Source organism: Passer domesticus, chromosome 9, assembly GCF_036417665.1.
Source record: "Passer domesticus isolate bPasDom1 chromosome 9, bPasDom1.hap1, whole genome shotgun sequence".
Taxonomy (NCBI): domain Eukaryota; kingdom Metazoa; phylum Chordata; class Aves; order Passeriformes; family Passeridae; genus Passer; species Passer domesticus.
The window spans coordinates 9,912,301-9,932,806 of NC_087482.1; the positions used below are offsets into that span (position 1 = coordinate 9,912,301).

The following is a 20,506-nucleotide window of genomic DNA, read 5'->3' on the forward strand; positions in this document are numbered from 1 at the left end:
AACTGCAGAAAACACACAGCTTCATATGGAACAGCAAGTCAACATCTAGAGATTCAGTGTTTAAATATCTGCTGACTGTCTTTCAGCTCATTTTATCAAGAAACAAGAGGCTTCTGCTGCATGCAGTACATGATGGGAAAATCATTCTACACTGTATGTTAGACTCTTTTTTTTAGCAATACAAGGCGCACATTATATTAGGATGAACTTTGATTTTTTGTTTCTTTACATTGTTTTACATTTCATTCTTAACTTAAAAAAATAAAAACCCCAAATATATATTTGATTGTTGTCCCAGAAAAGATTTTTTTTGTTGTTGCCACACCTTCATTCTTTACATTTCCCTTTCATTTGTCCAAATCAGCATTACTGCTTTGCCACATCGTTTATGGGAAGAGAGAATCACGGTCAGTCTATGCAGTTCTGTACCAGTTTGTAATTGGCAATGGTATCTGATAAAAAACCCTCTCCATTCTACTCCTGTCTGCAGGCTGAAGAATTCATTTTAATTCATTTTCTTAACCCCAGGCAGTGTTAAGTGCTGGAATTCTCCTATTCTAGGCACGACCCACACTGCTCTAAGCAACTGTTGATCAAGGATGGAGTCAGAGAGGTTTTACTATGACCCTATACAAGCAGCAAAGGTCTGGAGACTTGTGCTGACACCAAGACACTTTTGTTTGGTTGGAGTACATAGAAACACATAGTCTAAGAAACAAAACAGAACAAAACTAGGAAAAAAAAAAAAAGTAAAGTCCACTGTTTCTCCTCCTTGGCTTGAAAGAGCAAGAACAGAGTTTCCAAATCCCGTGCTCTCAGGTTACCAGTTTTGGTTTCTAACCAGCCTCCAAGTGATCTGTGATTTCACACTCCCTGCAGGCCCAGGGCAGGCACATTCTCCTCCCCAGTGTCCATGGAACCATGTGGAAATGTTTCTGTGCGTGCACGTTTGTGACATCTCCTCAACACTTTGGTTCACAAATACATTGACTGCACATGGAAAATCAGTGGGCAGGCATTAAACTGTGGCTCACTGTTTAAGCACAGAATATATGTAACTCTAATTTAAATGAATGAAAGGGTTTTTTAAACACAAAGCAAATGCAGATCTGGGAGATTTAACACCTTCAGCGTTAATCAACACAGTGAGTCAGATTTTCCTCTCCACTGCTACTGCATATTCTGCCTTTATTCCATCTACAGAATTTTACTTCCATTATGCCTCTGCATCTGAAACAAGTACAGACTCCATCACCCAGTGAAGAGGAGCTTTCTTACCTCTGTTTTAATTAAAAGATGCAGTTTCTCAGAGATGTTTGCACCTAAATGGTTCTTCATCTTTTCTGGAACAACCTATAAATTACAGTTAGACTCTACTATTGGTACAGATGTATGAAGAAAAGTCTACATATTGAAACATGTTATCACTTTACTTCAACTAATATCAACAGTAACACTGATATATTTTGCAATTATACAATATGTAGAGTGTAGCCTCACACTAATAACATTAGATGACATGCAGACAGTTCTACTTTCCCTTATAAGAACAGTATATATTTTTTAAACTGCAAGGAACAGAGCCTCAGGGGACCCAGGTGAGCCCTCTTAAGGTAAGCCGCAGAATTTAGAATAGAATGAGTGACACAGAAAAAGAATAATAATCACTTGTTTTCTTTTCATGGAGATCATTCTGAGGAGAAGGAGCAGAAGGGAAAAACATATTGCACATGTGTGAAACAAACGTGAACTGCTGGAAACAAAAGGCTAAACTCTAGATTGCTGTATTTGCTCTCTGTGGAGGTGAACAAAGTGCTCAGTTTGCAGTTCTGCTGGTATTGTGGTATCCATGGTATGAAAGGGAAAAAATGACTGAACCTCTCCCATCCTCCCCACGCTAGAGATGCCATGAGCAAGCCAACAGGACAAGTCACTCTGTTGCTCCCATGTCCTCCCGATTTGGGACGCTTTTATTACTGTTTGTTTTCTGTTACACAGAAACCCGACTGGTTGGAGCTGTGATTACTTTTACCCATCTCTCACTGGAACTTTTTGCTCATCCTCTTCAAGGTTTGCTTTTAGGCTGGTACAGTTTTGCAGTTGTGATTCCTTTGTCTCTACTGTTTAGGTGTTAAGTCCTTGCAGTGGCTCAAAGTGCTGAAACTACAAAGTAGGTGCCATGGATAACTTTGTACAGGATTTCGGGATACAAATTGTAGAGAAATTTGCAAATTGTTTGGTTACAACACATAAGCAACAACAGCACAGCCTATTTTTATGTGATGTCTTGCAACTAACTGGACTATGGAAGTGAAGGTTTGAGCATAAACTCAGCCTGCTGAGTGCTGGGTGTTTCAAACTAACAAATGTGATGAGTAAAAATGGTAAAGCCACTTCATTGCTAGCACATGGCTACATGGAATTACAGATTTTGAATTTTTTTTTAATATATATATATATATATATAAAAACCCTATACTAAATTCTAAAACAAACCTTCAAGTTTTAGAGCACTTCCACTGGAAACACTCTGGACTAGAATTCAGCTTCGCTGGGGGTAAAAATGAGCAATTATGGTAAACAGGAACCAAAGTAGCTGAGAAGGATGGAGGTTTGCCATTTTCATGTTTGAGATGAATGTTTTTGCAGTGTTTACATGCACCTGGCGGAACTCTTCCCATGTGCTCGTTCAATCCATATGCTTACAAAAGAAATGTGGATCATGTAAATTCACAGTTATCACAGCCTTTAAAGTGTCTAAGAACTTGTGTGACCAATGCTCGGAGGTGCCCCCTGGTAGGTGGGCACCCTCCATTGCTACGGAATAATTACTGCATCTTAACGAGTTTGCTTACCTGAAATAGCAGAGCAGCTCTAATACTGATTACGTATGATATCATCGTGTGAATAAAATAAGGATTTATACAAAGCAGTATTGGACTATAACATTTAAATGCTATGTTACTTGGCACATTTAGTAATGATTGCTTAGAAATCTTAACAAGTCCAGGGGACTTGTGATGAAAATACTGAAATGTTTGAAATTGGTTTCTAACGTTTAATGGTTTTGGTCTACTTTCATATGCTATTCATCTATTATACTGTCCTATCAAGTAAGTGGAATTCCTTGTAAAGTCTATATTGCTAGTTTTGTGGACTGAAAAAATTTCTTTCCAAGCACAAATGTTAACTATACAGTATATATATATATATATATATATTTATATGTATATATTTATATTATATAAAGTTTACTTACGTACTTTCATCAACCATATCAGGTCTACTTATTTTTTTTGCCCATTGAGAGTAAAAGAGCAAGAATGCAACACTTGGTTCTCTCTGACTTTTTTCCCTGTTTTTTTTCCATAGGCTAGCTTTTCATTATGTGTGTAAAATTGTCCAGGGGTTTGGTGTAAAAGGTAGCTTTCCTCAGATTCAGCAAGCAGCACGTTGTCAAGGCAAGTTTGGAAATAAGAACTAACCAGATGGTGGTGAACATCTATCCAGTAGATAAGTAAAACCAGTATGGCCTGGGCTAACTGGAATTATTTTATTTAGTAACAGCAAGCCTTTAAGCTCATTAAACGGCCTGGGTAAAAACTGACGGTGTGATTTTGTTGCTTCCTCTAAGTGCCTTTGCAGCTGGGTTTGGAACTAGAGTCACGAGGAGGGTCTTTAGGCCTAGACTATGGTGCTGATGCCGCTGTGTTTGGGCTTGGTGCTGGCGGCGGCGGGCGGCGGGGGCGGCCCGTGGTGGTGCGGGCCGTGGTGCGGGCTGTGGTGCGGGGCATGCGGCAGGTAGGGGCCGTGCCCGTGGCCGTGCCCGTGCTGGTGGTACTGGTGCGGGTGCGGGTGCGGGGGCGGGGGCGGGTGGTAGTGGTGGTGGTGGTGGTAGGGCGGCGGGTTCTGGTGGCAGAACTGCGCGTGGTGCGGGTGCGGCGCGGCGGCCACGCCCTCCGCGTGGTGCGGGGTCTGCGCGGCCGCGTGGCTCTGCGAGGGGGGCTTGCCCCTCTTGCTACCGAACAGGGACCCTAGGAGTGAGGAGGAGTTGGGCATAGTCTGGTGAGGGCGAGATGGACACTCTCGGGTTGATGTAGCTCTTCGGCGCATGTGAGGACTGCTAATGATGGACCCCTAAAAAGAAATTAATAGAAAATAAAAATTAAAAAAAAAATATCTTGAAATGTTCGGAAAGGGAAAAAAAAATTAAAAAAAAAAAAGAAAAGAAAAAGTTCACACTGACCCACAAACTCCTCCTTTAGGGTTAACATGGGTGGATTATGTTAGAGAGCTCTAGGGGAAATTTTATCTCCACCTTCCCTAAGTGGCCAGTGGGGCACTCATGCCCTTCTTAGAGGATGTTAAGCATTGGGTGATTTTCTCTCAATATTTTGACATAAAGTGATATGACTTCAAATTAAAAAAAAAAATGTCACGGAAATGTAACATGATATAAGACCTACAAGTGTGTTTTTAAAGGAAAAATACATTTTAAAATACTGCAAAAAATACCATACTTGCTTTTTTACCACAAAAAAAAGCGCTAGATTAAATGCAACCTAAATAGTTAAACATACAGCAGCAAATATTACAGTTACAGCTCAGATTTTAAAATGGTATTTAAATATTTATTTATAGCAGTTTTCCACTACTATATATGACAGTGCTGCTTCTCAGGCCTACCTCTGCATTTTGTGTTAAATGGAACCATACCATTTTTGCCACTAACATTTCTATGTGCTTATATTTTTCTGACCTATGGTCCAACATTCTCTATTATTTAGCCTGGAATTTAGTTGCTGAAGTTGAGGGTTTGTATTTTTAAAGAGTTATGGGACACAAGAGTAGTTAGGCAAAGTATGCTAGATTTAAACTGTAATCTACCTAAAGCAAACACAAAAAAAAAAAAAAAGAAAAAAGAAAAAAGAAAAAAAAAGAAAAAATCTGCAAGCTGAATTCAGAGACATGAACAGTATATATAAATGGTTTGAAGATGAATGAAATCTCATGAAATCCACATTGAATTCACCTATCTGAATAATTTTTTTTGTCCTCCCATGCCCTATCTGTGCAATTCCATGGTGTCATGACTGCATACATTTAGCAATTGAACTCGAAAATAAGCAATGGGAATGGTTGAGCATGACAGTCAATAGTTGTAGCTAAATATCAAACAGCAAGAACAGTGTACTCGGTAACAAAGAGCAAGGTGGGCTTTTAAGCTGGGACCAGACTGAAATGGTGGCAAAAGGACACATCATATCCATTTCACCATGCTGGCAGGAACAAAGGGAACAAGGTTAGCTCAAACCAAAAATGGCATTGCTCTAAAACAAGCTGTCAGTGCTTTGTAAGCTGGAAGAATACAGAGTGAATAGCCTAGGCATGCATTTTACTCGTGGCAGGCAGGTTATATATATGTGTATATATATATATGTTAGAAGAAAAAAGAGCAAAAAAATATGTATGTATATAAAAGAAAGGTTTGAAATGCACATCATCACATCCAGCTAGACATCAGGAACTTCCTACTTACTTCCATATTGCTGTCTAGCGATCCTGCACTGCTGCGTCGCCCACGCTTGCCTGCCCAGGACATGCAACAGCAGAGATTAGAGACTGCGACACGACCAGCGCCAGGAGCCGCGGCCCCACAGCCCCACAGCTTCAGGGCCAGCAGGGACAGCAACTCCCTGCACCTGCCTGCGTTTCTAGGGGATCAGTGGAAATTTGGAGAGCTGCTGGTGCTGGGGATCGGCTCACACGAGCGGGGGGTGATTATTTTGTTGGTAATTTGCACAACTTTTGAAGTAGAGGTGTTTGGGCAGCTGGGTTTAGTGCTGCGCTTGTGATGCTGAGCAGCAATGATTTTAAAGGGTTTGGTTTACTGGAAGCTAATCGGCCATGGAGGTTTTTTTTTCTTTAAATATTGAGATATAATTGTGGGGTGGCATTAACTTAAATGCAAAATTTAACGTTGAAATATTCTGAACTTCAGTGTGGGGCACTGTGAGGGCCATCGGTTTTATCAATTAATCCGTTTTATCACTTCATCGGTTTTATCATTTTATCGAATTTATAATTTCAATTTCAGCTTTGAACCTCAGTGGATTTCATACAATATTCTTTCATGAGGTTTAAAAAAAAACTAAACTTAATTTTTGATCAGCAAATCTGGAATCTGTCTTGACATTATGGCTAGATTTTGTTTGTTTAGCTGTGCAGTGCTTTATCTTTAAGCATGTTGGATTTGTACTCCAACAGTCTCAAACTGCAAAAACTTTTGCCTAAACCCACACGTGAAACTCCAGACAGTTTGCCTAAAGAGCCAGAAGACCTCAGTGGCTGGATAGGACACAGGATCTCAGATTTTCTTTCTCACTTCACAGCAGAGAAAATAGCATCTGGCTGCAGTGGAAATAGAGATTTTTAGAAGATAACTTGTGGAGCTTTGCTTTGCAAAGTTTCAGAATACTTTCCTGGCAGGGTGCAGAAACAAAGCTGAGCTTTGAGGAGCCCTCCTGGTGCTCAGAGCTTCCCTAAAATCTGCAGGGCTTTCGAAACCAAAGCTTTCTCAGCACTCTCTCCTTGTTTTCCTGCAAGGCCAAATATCAGTCTCCACCCTGCATTGGCTGCATTCAGAGTTTTCTACACTGAGAGGTAGTTTTGGCAGAGAATGTGAGGATTTCAGCATCACTTAACCAATTAATGATGTACCCTCATCACAGACACCCCAAAAGCACCTGTGATCAGAACTAGAGAGCAGTGGAACTGCTCATAGGGCAATTCAGACTACCCAAAGGATCAGGATGACCAAAAACTACCACCTGCTGGATTTATAAGCATAGTATTGACCTGGTTGGTCACAGAACACTGCCCTGAAACAAGTTTCTTGTAAGAGCTACAGTTCCAGGCTACTGGAACATTCTCCCCTCTTAAAAAGAGTTGCTCCCCAGTACAACCCCTCTGCAGTGACATTAAATTGAGGGGAAGGCGTTTGTGGTCAAGGTGTTGTGTTTGACTTGAGAAATTCATTGGGATTTGGAACAATTTCCCTGGATGGGCTCTTTGTCAAAAGCTCACTGCTTCATCTCCTGCTGCAGTTTTAGCCTCAGCCAAACTCTACTATCTTATGAGTCCCCCAAGAAAAACTGGGTTTGTTCATCCCTTATGTTGACTCCTAGTCAGGTTTGATATTTTGCTGCTCTGATAACGGGATTAGTACTGATTAACACTCCAACCCCTCTTGCTTGCTGATGCAAACACACTGCGGCAGCCACCTCGGAACTTAGCAGTCAGGGTTGCAAATAAGACTGAGAGCTGACACGGGGCATTTAACGTGGCCAAAAATGAAGGAAAACACAACAATCCAATGCCTTTTGCATATGGCAGGAGTCACAGTCTGATCAAATAACCACGGACACAGTAAATACGGACAGCGAGCGACAGATGGAATTTTGCTCAGAATAACTCCAGGGCAAAGTAGTACTTGCAAAGCCAAGAACAAACAGAAAAATCCACCTTAAATGCCTGTAATTTCCCTCAGATAGGCACTACTGCCGTACAGAGGCTTAGTTCTTTTTCTTAAAAACAAATTGATCCCGATTCTGTGCTGACATGCAGTGTGGTGGGTTTACTCAGTAAATCCCCTGGAGAATTCCCCCTGCCAATGTGTGTTTATTCCAGACTGTTCCCTGGTCTTTGGGATAGCATCCCATCGCAGAAATGCCTCCCTGGAGCTCCAGCCTTCACATGCATCTCAGGGAAATTCTAAACTAGAACTGCACCCAAGCATGTACTGGCAGGATAATTAGTAGCTGTGGTACAAAGCAAGGTGGTATTTATCAAATCTGAAGATTAGTTTTGCTTAATATATTAAGCTTACTTTAATATTTTAAGGCTGTTAGAGTGGACTTTAATTTATAAAAATAAATTTTCAATTAATTTAACCTTATCTGTTAGATATGAATATTCCTTGCAAGAAATATCTTGAACTTACACAAGTGTATGCCTCATATATGAACATGCACTATATAGGGCCAAGAACATTTCAAATTTATAGTAGAGATATGAAGTGATTACAAGATTTTTACAAACTTAACCATGCCAAAAGAATATTGAGCTTCATTAATAAAGGCCACTGCACCTTGCAGAATGGATGTGTGCAGGACACATCACAGGATGTGTGGTGATCTCACAGTTTAGGCTACAGATCAGCTCAGTACATGGAAATATTTCTCACTCCTGCTCTGTAGTTCTTGAAACTCTTCTGGGCCAGTGAGATAACTGATAGCTAAAGACTATCAATGATTTGATATTATGATTTAGTATTATGATTTGGCTTTGAGTGTCTTGGGGGAGAAAGCTTGGAAAAAAGTTTTAAGTTAAATTACTCTCTCCAATGACTGGAGAGACCACTTTTGAGGGGGAAAGTACTGTTTGCCACCTTTACATTTTCAGCTTGTTTCTGTGTGAAACAGGTACAATCTTAAGATTTCACACTGAAACAGAACTATTTTAATCCTGGAAATACCTTTGGTTTTGTTTTGATTTTGCAGTAATCTTTTTTGGCCTGTGGCTGTTTTAGACAAGCCCAGCTCTCAGTAACAGGAACCACTGCACCACCCTCACCTGGTCAGTACTACCTGGCTGTGCCAGTTGTGGAGTACTGGGGCAAACAAGAAAACTGCAATTTTTAAACCAGTTCAGTGTGTAAATACTACTCCCACCTTACAGATTAGTGATGTGGGAATAAAGTTTGAATTCCTCTGTAAACTCAATGTAAAAGCACTGGGTCCCCCAGCAATTCAAAGTGGCTGGAATTCAAATTGAAGAACCTAAAATCAGTGCAATGGGACTGTTTCTGGGAGAAACAGAATGGGAAACACAGCCAGTCCAACTCTTTCTGCTCTGCTTTAGTGACCAAATCATTCTTCCTGTGGAACAGTGGCCATGAGGGGACATCACACTTTTTCTATCTTTCTGTAAACTCATAAAACTCAGCTTTAGATTCATTAAAATTTGCCTGGCTCTAATATTTTTGTATAAATTAAGAATTTCAAGGTCTGGAAAAAATAAATTCAGTTCTTCCAGCTCAAGAATGTGCAATAAAAATTATGCATTTATCTTTAGAGAAAAATAAAGCCCTAAATATTTTTGACATATTCGCATCTTGGAACACTTGGATGTCACATTCTGTTTTATATTCCATGGAAAGAACTGTCAAGGCACAAGGAACAACAGCATCTCCCAGTGAAGAGATCCTCAGCACATCCTTCCCACAGCTGGGAGTTGAGCTGCTGTGGCCAAGGCATGGAAACACTCTCAGGAAAGGATACCTGATGGACACATCCTGCTTTTCTGTGCATGCCCAGCCTAGGAGGCAGAATCAGTCAGGGTATTTGCTAGATCTCAGAAGCTGCTGAATTGTCACTCAGAGAAATTTAGTAATTTCCACAGCCTCCATTTACTGGGATGTCTGGGGGACAGCAATGGATTTTTTTCCTAAATAGTTCTGTCAAGTACCTGTGCAGCCAAATGCTGTTCAGTCACATTTCCCTTCACTGAATAAACAGTTAAAATTTTGAGTTTGCAATGTTCACTGGACATTTACCTGCCTTCCTGCATAAATATGAAATCAGGCCATTTTCTCTTGTTTGTTAGATTTATTTTTGATTCAAGGTAGAAAGGTCTCTCTAAAAATCTACTTTCCTACAGGCCCACACACTCCTGTTCCTCCTCCTTGTTCATCCTGTGCTTCATCCACAGAAGGATTTGAGGGAACCTAACTCAGGCCTGTTTTAGAGAAGCAATTTAATATGGGATAATCACTGAGGGGCAGTATCTTCCTAACTGAAAGAGATTTCTTTGCTTTTCTGTGGATCACTTCTCCCACATTAAAAATAAAATTAGCCTCACATGCAAGCTATTCCCTGAGAGAAGGCAGAATGATATGGATCATCTCCCTTAAGTCATTCCACCAAATAACACAGCAAATAACAGGCTGGTTGTTTCTCAAGTCAGTTGCACTGCCCAAGACCAAACAGAAGCTCTCCATAATTCTCAGTTATTTCAGGTTAAAATTAAGTTTAGTTGGGTTTAACAAACTCATTGATAAACCCTGCAGTCTGTGAGTGATTTCTACTTTTTGTCATGGAAAAAGGTTATTTTCAGTAAGAAGCATGCCAGTTGTAGGCATGCCCTGTGAAATGTGTTTGTGATTACAAATGTTGGTTTGTTGAATTAAACCCATAATATGAATTCAAATACATGGCAGTGTTTGAAAGAGAGGGATGAGTAATTCTAATGGAATGAAAAAATTAATCAGAAATCACATTTAGGGGTACAGATACCCACTGAACTCGCATATTAACAATATGGTAGTTCTCATTCTAATGAAATAAAACCAAAACAACAGAAAAATATGAAGTATCTTCATCTGAGATATAAGAGTGGTGAAGACTAGGGCTTGATCTAAAATCCACTGGAGCCAAGCAAGCACCAATAGTCAACTTCAGCCTGATTTTGGATCAAGGGCCTAAGTCTTTTTAATGAAGCACATGGAGATGTGAGTATGAAAGCCTAAACAGAGAAGAAAAGAATTGAAAGAGCTCACTCTCTACATATTTGTATGCACATACATATACCCACAAAACACAGGCTATCATTTCAGTTTACAACAATTTTATTTATTGCAGCATAGCTAATGTCTCCTCTTTAGTGAAAAAAAAAAGGAAATAGGTAAGTAGTGTCTACTACCAAAGATATACAGAATATTGAAATTATGACTACACTGGACATCATCACTGCAATTGAAAGAACAAAGCAGAGTATGCAACACAGCCTATGAACTAAAAACCAAATAACTAAAAAAAATAGAGTTGCTACTATCTATGGAAGTACTTTCTGAATAGTGGACATGGTGTTCAGATAAGAGTTCTTGTCAGTGACAGGAATCTTTAACACTGAAAGATTACATGGCTATGCCAGGTGTGAGGCAAACCATCAAATAAAAACATGCCCAACTTCCCCTGGCTTGCTTTGGCTAACAAATTGTATCACCACTGCTTTCCAGTCTTTAACCAGTTAATAAAACTTAAGACACATCAGTGGCTTTGTGGGTTATCAGCATCCTTGTCCAATAGGGCTTCTTTGGTTCTGTTGCAAAGAGTACTTCACAACAACCTCTTTTTGCAAGAATTAGGAACTGTGTCTGAGTTACAGAACCAGAAAAGAGCATCAGGGGCACACTGGTGTTACACAGCTCTAGAGAGAATTTAGTAGGGCTTCACTCAGTTTCATTCATCGAGGTGGTGACACAGGTACACTTGAGCACAGAGTACACAGAAAGCGCTCGTCACACAGAGACCAGGAGCTTTCCTTCCCTTTCCAGGCCTAGTCTATGAGGGGGAAAAAGCAAAGGCAATGAAAAAAAAAGAAAGGAAAACCAAGTGAATTGCTCCTAGCACAAGTCAGTCACTTCTGTTTTATTAAAAACTTACAATTTTTCCTCTGTCTTCACTGTCCTTTAAAAGTTTCTATAGCAACCTACAACGGCTTTAATACTTTCAAACAGCAGCCGCTTAACAGAACAAAGGTAAAAAAAAAAAACCCAAAACAAACAGAAATTAACCACGAGCCGAGGAGGGGGGAGTAAGGAGCTACTTGGAAGTGTAAGATTCCACCACTGCTATTTGTGGAGGCTTGCAGTGAGCCGGGGAGGAGAGGCAGCTCTTACCTGCTTCGGACAGGTCGCGCAGGGAGGAGCTGAGCGCGCTCCGCTTCAGCCCCTCGCCGCCGGCGTAGCTGTCGTCCAGGCACGCCCGGGGCAGGGTCCCGTTCCCGGAGTCCTTCTTCAGGCTGGAGCACTGCGACATGCTGGGACGCACCACCCCCTTCTGCTTCTCCAGCTCGGCTGCAACACACACGGGGGCTTTTACAGGGGTGTTTGTGGGCATGAAACAACCCAGAACGTCCCACAGGGAGTTTCACCCCTCTACCCACAGCTGGATTTCTCTTTTGGGAAAATGGGATAAAATTTCATCTTCAGACACTCACGGGACTACCAGCAAAATGTATCGGTTTGGACCATGACTTCCTTACTGACCACAGGAATTGCAACCCGGAAATGAAGAAAAATTCAATGAAGCTTATTGGAAGAGCCATCATTGGGAATTTCAGTGTGAGGTAAATTGCCCTTAAAATTCCTGCTGTAATTTGTGATACAAATCACAGAGCCAGCTCTCCTCTGTCCACATTATCCCTAAAATTCTTACAGGAATTTATAGTACAAATCACGGATCCATCTTTCTTCTCCACATTATCCCTAAAAATTCCTGCAGTAATTTATACTACAAATCACAGACCCAGCTCTCTTCTGTCCAAATTATCCCTAAAATTCTTCCTGTAATTTATGCTACAAATCACAGACCCAGCTCTCCTCTGCCCATTGTTATTTGCAGCTTGTCCAAGATGAATTCCACTGCAGCTACACTGCAGTAAATAGTAGTCAATGAACTCAGCCGGGGCTTAAGGCATTATTGGCTTTTTCCTTCTTCTCAAGATAAAGTCACAGAAAAACCCACATTATTTTGAACTTTTACAGAGTTCTAATGTGTTATACTCTTATACTTTTTATTAATGGTAATTTTTAATTTAAAATTTAAATTTTCCAAGGGTAATATTACTTTTTATTATTTTGATTAGCTGGAAAATGCTCCATTATATGTACCTTTGTACTTACACTCTATTCTGTGCTTTTCCATTTCTTGAACTTCTGCAATTGATTCCCTCAAATCATCTGTAAACTTCTTCCTGTCCTGAGGATTTGGTGCATTGAAATTTATGAGTACTTTGATATCTGCTCCTGGAACAGCTGACGTGAGCCGAATGCCATTGGGATAATCTGGAAGAAAAAGGCAAGAAAAACTAAGCTCTGATTAATACAATTACTTTTCTTTTAATAAAAATACCCACAAAACCGGAAAGCTTTTAGTAATATTACCACAGAGGATACAAAGTCAGAGAAATAAAAGTCTGACAGCATAAAATTAGAATAAAAATCCCTAAGGTACATTGGAACAGCCTAACTGTCAAATACTGAACAAATACTGAGAGATATCTTTATGTAGCTGCTGCCCTTAAGGCACAATATGCAATATATATCAAAAACAGTAGGGAAAAAAAAAAATCTAAGGGGATATTTTTTTTTCATGGAACAGATCCCATGATCACCTTATCCACTTGTGACCAAAGTTTTGCTGAGTGTAAAGGCTACTTGAAGACATTTCAAATGCTACAAATGATCTTTTACTTTTAACTCACCATTTGCGGGTGAGTTGACACACAAACAGGTACAGATTTAGTATTTCCTATTGGATTGTTCTCCCTGTACATGCTACTTTCCTTTTTTTCTTTAAAATGAAATTAAAAGTATCTGTGAAATCACATACTGAAGAAGTAAAAGGACTGATTTGGTTTTTTCACCCTTCTTTTGACCCATATTATGGACTTTTAATAAAAGGCAGATGTTTCAGGAAACTGTCTTTGCCTCTTTTCTAGGTGTACTTCTGAAGTTTTAACAGCTGGTCAAAAATACCTCCTGGTTGAGACAGAATGTTCATTTACAGAAAGATACTCAGAATGAAAATATGTTCTGTGTTGAGAGCTTTGTAACAAGCTAGCTCCGAGCTAAAGCTCACAGTGAGATTAATTTGACCAAGATAGAAAATGAGGGGAGTTGCCTTCCAATTAAACTGTGTCCTTGGCCCGCGGATGAAGTAATGCACCGAGCAGGTGGTGGAGAAAAACAGCCTGGGAAAGTAATAAGTAGTTATACCAAAATAGCACGTAAATAGCTGATAGCTAGTTAGCCAATGGTGAGCTGGGATTTTGCACTATGCATGAGCTAATTGAAAGGTGTATAATAATCGGTAATTCGGGAATAAAGACGAGACTTGTCGATCATCATATGGTGAGCAAGTCTTCCTTCTCCATCAAATGGTGACCCCGACGTCGACGACTACGGACAGACACGGCTGCCACGGATGGGGAAGTAGGAGCGGGTCCTTCTGAAGCAAGGGGGGGGACGGCAAACGACCACTGCGGGTCGCGGCCCTAGGAGCTATAAATATAGTCCTAGCCTACGTGCTGCCGAAGTCTGTAAGCCTTGCAACAGCGCTGATTAGAATTGGAAATGCAAGCAGCATATGATTTATTTATTTGCTTTTTAAAAAAGCGGCAGATTAAAGACATGGACTTGCAGAGAGAGCTCCCACAGTTGTTAGATTACGGGTACGCTACAGGGTTGTTTTTCAACCCCCATACGGTCCATGAGCTAACAGAGTAGCGTAAGTTCGGGACCAGGAGGGCGGTTACGCGCACTGCGGGACAGCCCGGGGCAGACGCGGAGGCGAAAATGCGTATGCCGGCGGCGCTCCCGGTGCTGCGGCGGCGGAACGGACCGAGCGCTGCAGAGGCGGCGTACTCGGTGCCGGCGGCAGTTACGCGCACCGCGGGTCCAGTGACACGCGCGGTGACAAAAACTCGCACGGCAGCTGTCCGTGGGGAAAGCGCACAGATCGTGAGGGAAGTGCCGGCCAGGGCCAAGCCGGCCAAAGCGAGACGCGGCAGCCGAATAGGTGCTAGCGGCGGTGGACGCGCACCAGTAACGCGAAACCCGAAAGCTGGAGCTAGGAGGGCTTTTTCACTTTTTGCAAGCGCACAAAAGCACCAGCGGTGTGGGACATTCTCCCGCTGGCTGCGGGTGTTGGCGCAGAGCCAGGGGGAACCAGCCCGAGCGGAGATCCAGGCAGAGCGGAGCCCAAAGGAGATCGGGGCTGCGTGGGTCCGGGCGAGAGCGTTCCTTTCCGCACCCCCGGGATAGCGCAGACTGAGGCTGTGCCGGAGCACACAGGAGACGGGCGCGGGCAGACATTCCTCAAGCACCGCCCTGTCACAGCTGCCTAGCAACCACAGCAGACAGCCCATCGCAGCAATTCAAACAAGTGTCTGAGAAAAAACAGGTCAGGAATTTCCTTCAAGATCAGGATAGAAAACTTCTGAAAATTCACACAGTGCTTCATCCAGATGTTATACGGGGCATTTCACCCAACTGTTCCACAGACTTTACAGTTTGTTTACCAGTTTTTTTTGTAAATGTGTTTGCTTTTCTAAAAGTGATTGAGTATTTGGGTTTGATGGCTTTGAGTTTGATGACTTCATTTCCTTTCCCTTGCCTGAGGCAAGAACAACCTTTTAGGGGGGCAGAGTCTAAGTAAACTTCCTAGTTTCTGTTTGGACTACATATGAGAAGATTTAAACTGTAATATTTCTGTATACTATGGGCTTTATAGTCTTTGCTTTCTTCTATTCATTAAGAGATGGCATTAGATAAATGGATGTAAATGTGCTAATTATTTTGACTATCCTTAATTTAAGTGAAATTATTTGTGTTTAAGATTATCTGTCATCTTTTTCAGTTTTGTTTTAAAATATCTATCCAAGATTCAAAGTTTTAAGAATTATTGATATTAAGTTTATAATCTTTGTTATTTTTAGTTTTTGTAAGTAATGCTGATAGATAGTGACTGTTTTTAATACTAGATGAATACTTTGGGAAGGTTGTCTTAACCCTTTCAAGCACTTCTTGTTAAGGAGTTTTCAGATTTTTGTGATAAGAATTATTATTAAGATATTGTTGCAGTATTTACAGCCAGCTTTCATGTGTTTTTCTATTTTTTTGTGTGATCACCTACAAGACACGTGTCTCTTTAAGATCCTGTCTTTTTATTTCCTAACTATTTTGATGTTTCTGAGGGTTTTTATCCAAATTGCCAGTTTTGTAGTTCTTTTAATTATTATTACAGGAATACTCCAGCAGAGAATTCAAGAAGTTTGCTGTGTTTGGAAAATCTCTGTCTTGACAGAAACTTCAGAAGGATTCAATTATTTGCTGGTTTGATTGGTTTGTAACCCTAAGGTTTCTTGTTTATAACAGTTGTTTTTAAAAGCCCTGTTTAAAAAATGTGTTAAGTGACACTCACCAATTAGAGTTTGGGCTCTGGCCAAGCTCTAGCTCTATTTGGATGGAGTGACTGACAATCAACCCAGATGTTTTCTGCATCAAAAAGTATTCAAGTCCTTTTGACTTGGCAATTTGACCATCTATGACAGCTGAGCCATTTTCAGAGGTGATTTGGAGAAACATGAATCCGGACATGGTTTCTCCAATTCTCTGTCATTTTAAGGTTTGTCAGCTGTTGCAGACTCTGGGATAAGAGTTCAGTGTTGTAGTGTTTAGTAATTTTTTGATTTTGTATGTGTTGTTGATTGTGTGTATTATCTAAATTAATTCCTAATTACTTTTATTTTAACATTTCTTTATGTAACATTGCAAAATGAAACCAGGACCCATTTTTCACCTCCAAGATTTTGAGAAGTTTCTTCAGTCCTGCAGGGATGTGGGATTTGTTTGTGTTTTAACAGGTGCCCTGTCTCAGCTTGAAAAGAAAACGGGGGAGCTCAGGGTATTGGAGTGGCTCTCTCCACCGCTACAGCAACAGAAAACTGTGAGACTGAAAATTGAAATGATTGCATCCCTCATAAAGAAAGGACGTTTTAGGGCAATCCAAGTTACAGGAGCAGAGCCTTCCACAATACGATTGCCCATTAAAAAGGACACGCTTGACTGGTATTTGGTAAACTCTGGGGAGCTCCAGGAAGCCCTTTTAGGAGCTGGAGCTGTCGTGGAGACTGGGAAAATGCATCCTAGTCCCCTCCAGTGGATGACAGAATGGGACTGGATAACAAAGCCCATTCGGAGTCTGTCACCATTAAGGGGGGCTATCACGGCCTTTACGGACGCTGGTAAAAAGTCCAGGAGAGCAGCCGTGACATGGAAACAGCAAAGACAGTGGTGACAACATTTGTTAGATGCAGATGCCAGGGACAGTCTACAGACATTGGAACTTTTAGCTGTAGTATGGGCAATGATGAATTTAAAAGGTCCTTTGAATATTGTGACTGACTCCCTTTATGTAGCAGGAGTAGCTGCCAGGGTACTATACTGGGGGAGGGGATATCTTTGTGTTTCCTCTCCAACAGGACCCTTGTGGATCCCCGCGAAGTGGACTCGAGCTGTACCAGATGTTGAGGACTGTCGCGGCCTTGTCACCGGAGGACAAAGAGAGGGTGCACAACAAACTGACGCTGATATTGCGACCCTATTTGCAACGCCTGCAGCCCTACTCTAACGACGCGTGACGTGCCTGCGTTCATTTTCCTGACGATTGGATCGAGTGGTGTCAGGACCTTACGGTAGAAGTAAAAGCCCCTCAATCACAGCCATGCTTGGACTGTGGGGACAATAAATGTGCTGCATGGATCGCTCTAGACTGTGGAGGCTGTAATAAGGTGTTTTGGTTGGAGCAATCGACCGTTCGGCAGAACTGGTGCCCAAGCTGCCGATTCTCCTGGAACTTGCAGAACTCGTGGCAGCGAGCACTAAGGGATTTTACAGGGCTTGATTTGGGAGGATCGTTAGGCTTATATGAAGCCCCGGAGCAAATTATTTTGGCATATGTTACTTGGCAACTTAAGACCTTGTGTGAGCGAGTAGAAAAGCAAGCGCGTACTCACATAATAGCTTCGCGCTGTCGAAAGCTTGTGGCCCTCACACAGACATCCATTGCTGGACTGATTAAAAAAGACTGTGGAGTTGAGGAGGCACTAGACGACTGCATCAAGCAACTTAAGTCCTGTTCTTTTCGCTCCAGAGGGACTGCCAAATAGGGCAACCCACATTCTGGAGCAAGCTGAAACAGGTAGTAGTAGCCACACTTTTACCTGGAGGGGCAGCGAATAAGGCCATGAATTTGGCCAAGCAATTAGGCTGCTGGGCCAAAGACGAGCTGAACGCCACCTCCCAGGTATTGGACATGCTGTCTCAAGATGTACAAAGTGTAAATCACGCAGTATTGCAAAATAGAGCAGCAATCGATTTCTTATTATTAGCTCAAGGCCATGGTTGTGAGGAATTTGAGGGCATGTGTTGTATGAATTTATTGGATCATTCTGTATCAATACATGCAAAAATTAAAGAGCTCCAGAAAGGGTTACATGCCCTGAAAGAGGATGATGGATTGGGATCAGAAGGATGGTTAAAGAGCCTGGGGCTAGGCCCTTGGCTGAGAACAATGATCATGTATGCTATAGGGATATTAGGTGTGATAGTATTGTTAATGCTTGTATTACCATGCTTGCTTAATTGCATACAAAGAATGGTGAGTCAGACGATAGAAAAGGCTTAGAAAACAACACTTCTAGCCCAAAAAGAAAACGGGGGAAATGTTGAGAGCTTTGTAACAAGCTGGCTCCGAGCTAAAGCTCACAGTGAGATTAATTTGACCAAGATAGAAAATGAGGGGAATTGCCATTCTAATTAAACTGTGTCCTTGGCCCACGGATGAAGTAATGCACAGACACAGGTGGTGGAGCAAATAGCCTGGGAAAGTGGTGATAGTTATACCAAAAACAGTGCGTAGTTAGCTGATAGCTAGTTAGCCAATGGTGAGCTGGGATTTTGCACTATGCATGAGCTAATTAAAGGGTGTATAATAATCGGTGATTCGGGAATAAAGATGAGACTTGTCGATCATCATATGGTGAGCGAGTCTTCCTTCTCCATCACCAAGTCACCAGTCAGAGGTCCCAGGAACAATGAAAACGACAAAGAGGAGAGCTCCAGAACACTCCCAGCTGCTCCCTGCTCCTTTCTCATGAACACAACTTCATTGGAAATATCTTTTTCAGAAGACTACTTAACTCCTGATTAGAGACCACAGTAATGACATTAAAGCTATACAGAAACTTGTGCAATAACATGATAGTGTGTAGTTTGAAAATTAAATGCATAGCTAGGTATTAAAAAATACTTTCCAGAGATTGTTTTCTTGTCTCTGTATCTGGCAGAGGTCAAGTAGCTTTAGTTGCTGATCAACTCTATGTGATTAAAAAAAAAAAAAAAATAAAAAAAAACAAAAACAAAAACAAAGCACAGTCCAGCCACTTTCAGTCTTCAGTAAACCCCATCAATTTCTCCCTGCTTTGTGCTCCTGGTCATTACAGGTGGGACTGCGGAAGAGCCGTGCCAGCCATAGAGAAGAAGGATCCTGCTTCACAGGGAGGAAGAGAGCGTTAACACAGAAGCACTCCCAGTCCAAGTATCTCCAAAGTGTCCTGGAGGAGATGGAGCTCATCCGGAGCTCCGGGGATGGGGAGGTTGAAGAAGCCATCCTGTTCAGTCAGGAGCTGGAGAAGGAGCTGGAGAGCTCTCAGGAAGCTCTGGTCAGCCTGGAAGATTGCAACCGTCACCTGAAGAGGGAGCAGGCAGAGATGAGGAGGAAGGTGGAAGAGGCCAGACAGGCTGTCCTGAACAGTCTTGGCAAAGTGAAGGAGCTGGAAGTGAGAGCTAATGAGGTGCCACATCTGCAAATACACATCCAGCAGCTGGAATCACAACTGCAGCACTACAGGTAGGTTGGAGTCTGACAAAAAGTGCCTATAAAATCACTGGCTTGGGGCACAAGTGAGTTTGAGAATCTCTGGCTGGGGCTTATTAGATGTCTCCAAAACACCTTGTGAAATCTGGCCAGAGGGAAATGAGAAGCTGCTCATGCATTTTCTTGGTAGGGGTCTTTAGGAGATGTGGGAGTCTTCCAGGCAAAAGTCAGGGTGCAGATCTACAGAGAGCTGAAGTTACTCTTCAGACACACAACGACAGAACTCAGCATGGTAATGCTTCAAGAAAGCCTCAAAACAAATTGCTTACAGTCCTTCAGAAACCATTTCCAGCACACTTACTTTTTTTGCTGCCTTTCCTGGTCCTTAGGTCCCATCCCAAGCCAGCTGTAATCAGATGGCTGAGTCTCCATTTCATATAAAAGCTCTTCAGCTTGTCCTAGGAATTGGGGAAAAGCACACAAGGACAACTTCTGGCCAGTGGTTTGAAACTTGCTGTGACTTCATTGCTTCTTCGCTGACAGAACAGGTGATAGAGGAGAGAAGCTAGCTGAAACGTTCCTAAACCCACAAGAAAATAGAGTGGGAATCTGAAAGAAAAACCACTAGCCAACTAAACCCCACTTTTGCCACAGCATAAATAAATGCTTGCAGAAGTCAGAAAGTTGGTCACAAATGTAATAGTCCACTGCTCTTGTTGCTTTTGTTGAGGGGAAGAGATGGGTTGGCTGAGGCGGGGAGAGGGAGGGACAGCTGGGAACACACAGGGTTCTGTCACTTGGCAAGAGTGTCACTTGTCCTGTTGCTTAAGTCTGGCTGGGTTTCAGTTGCTGTTACCCGCCCTGTTAAAGTCTGGCTGCGTTTCAGTCACCACTCCAGTGAACAGTTTTCCCCCTTGCCAGGTGCCACACAGAGTTTGTGAGCAGGGTCTGGATTTGGCCAGAACTAATGCTGCAAGGTAGGGCTGGAGAGGAATGGGGGGGAT

General features: G+C 41.9%; 1 protein-coding gene across 1 annotated transcript; it reads right to left on the reverse strand.

Annotated features, from left to right (window-relative positions):
• Positions 1 to 3,684: 3,684 nt before the first annotated feature.
• On the reverse strand, positions 3,685 to 19,998 carry LOC135308320 (IQ motif and SEC7 domain-containing protein 2-like). The gene is made up of 5 exons (XM_064433261.1): positions 19,864 to 19,998; positions 12,746 to 12,907; positions 11,741 to 11,917; positions 5,540 to 5,589; positions 3,685 to 4,137 (listed from the first exon to the last, which is right to left on the reverse strand). The coding sequence occupies exons 1-5, from the start codon at positions 19,937 to 19,939 to the stop codon at positions 3,685 to 3,687; spliced, it is 918 nt and encodes a 305-aa protein (XP_064289331.1). The 5' UTR covers positions 19,940 to 19,998.
• Positions 19,999 to 20,506: the final 508 nt, after the last annotated feature.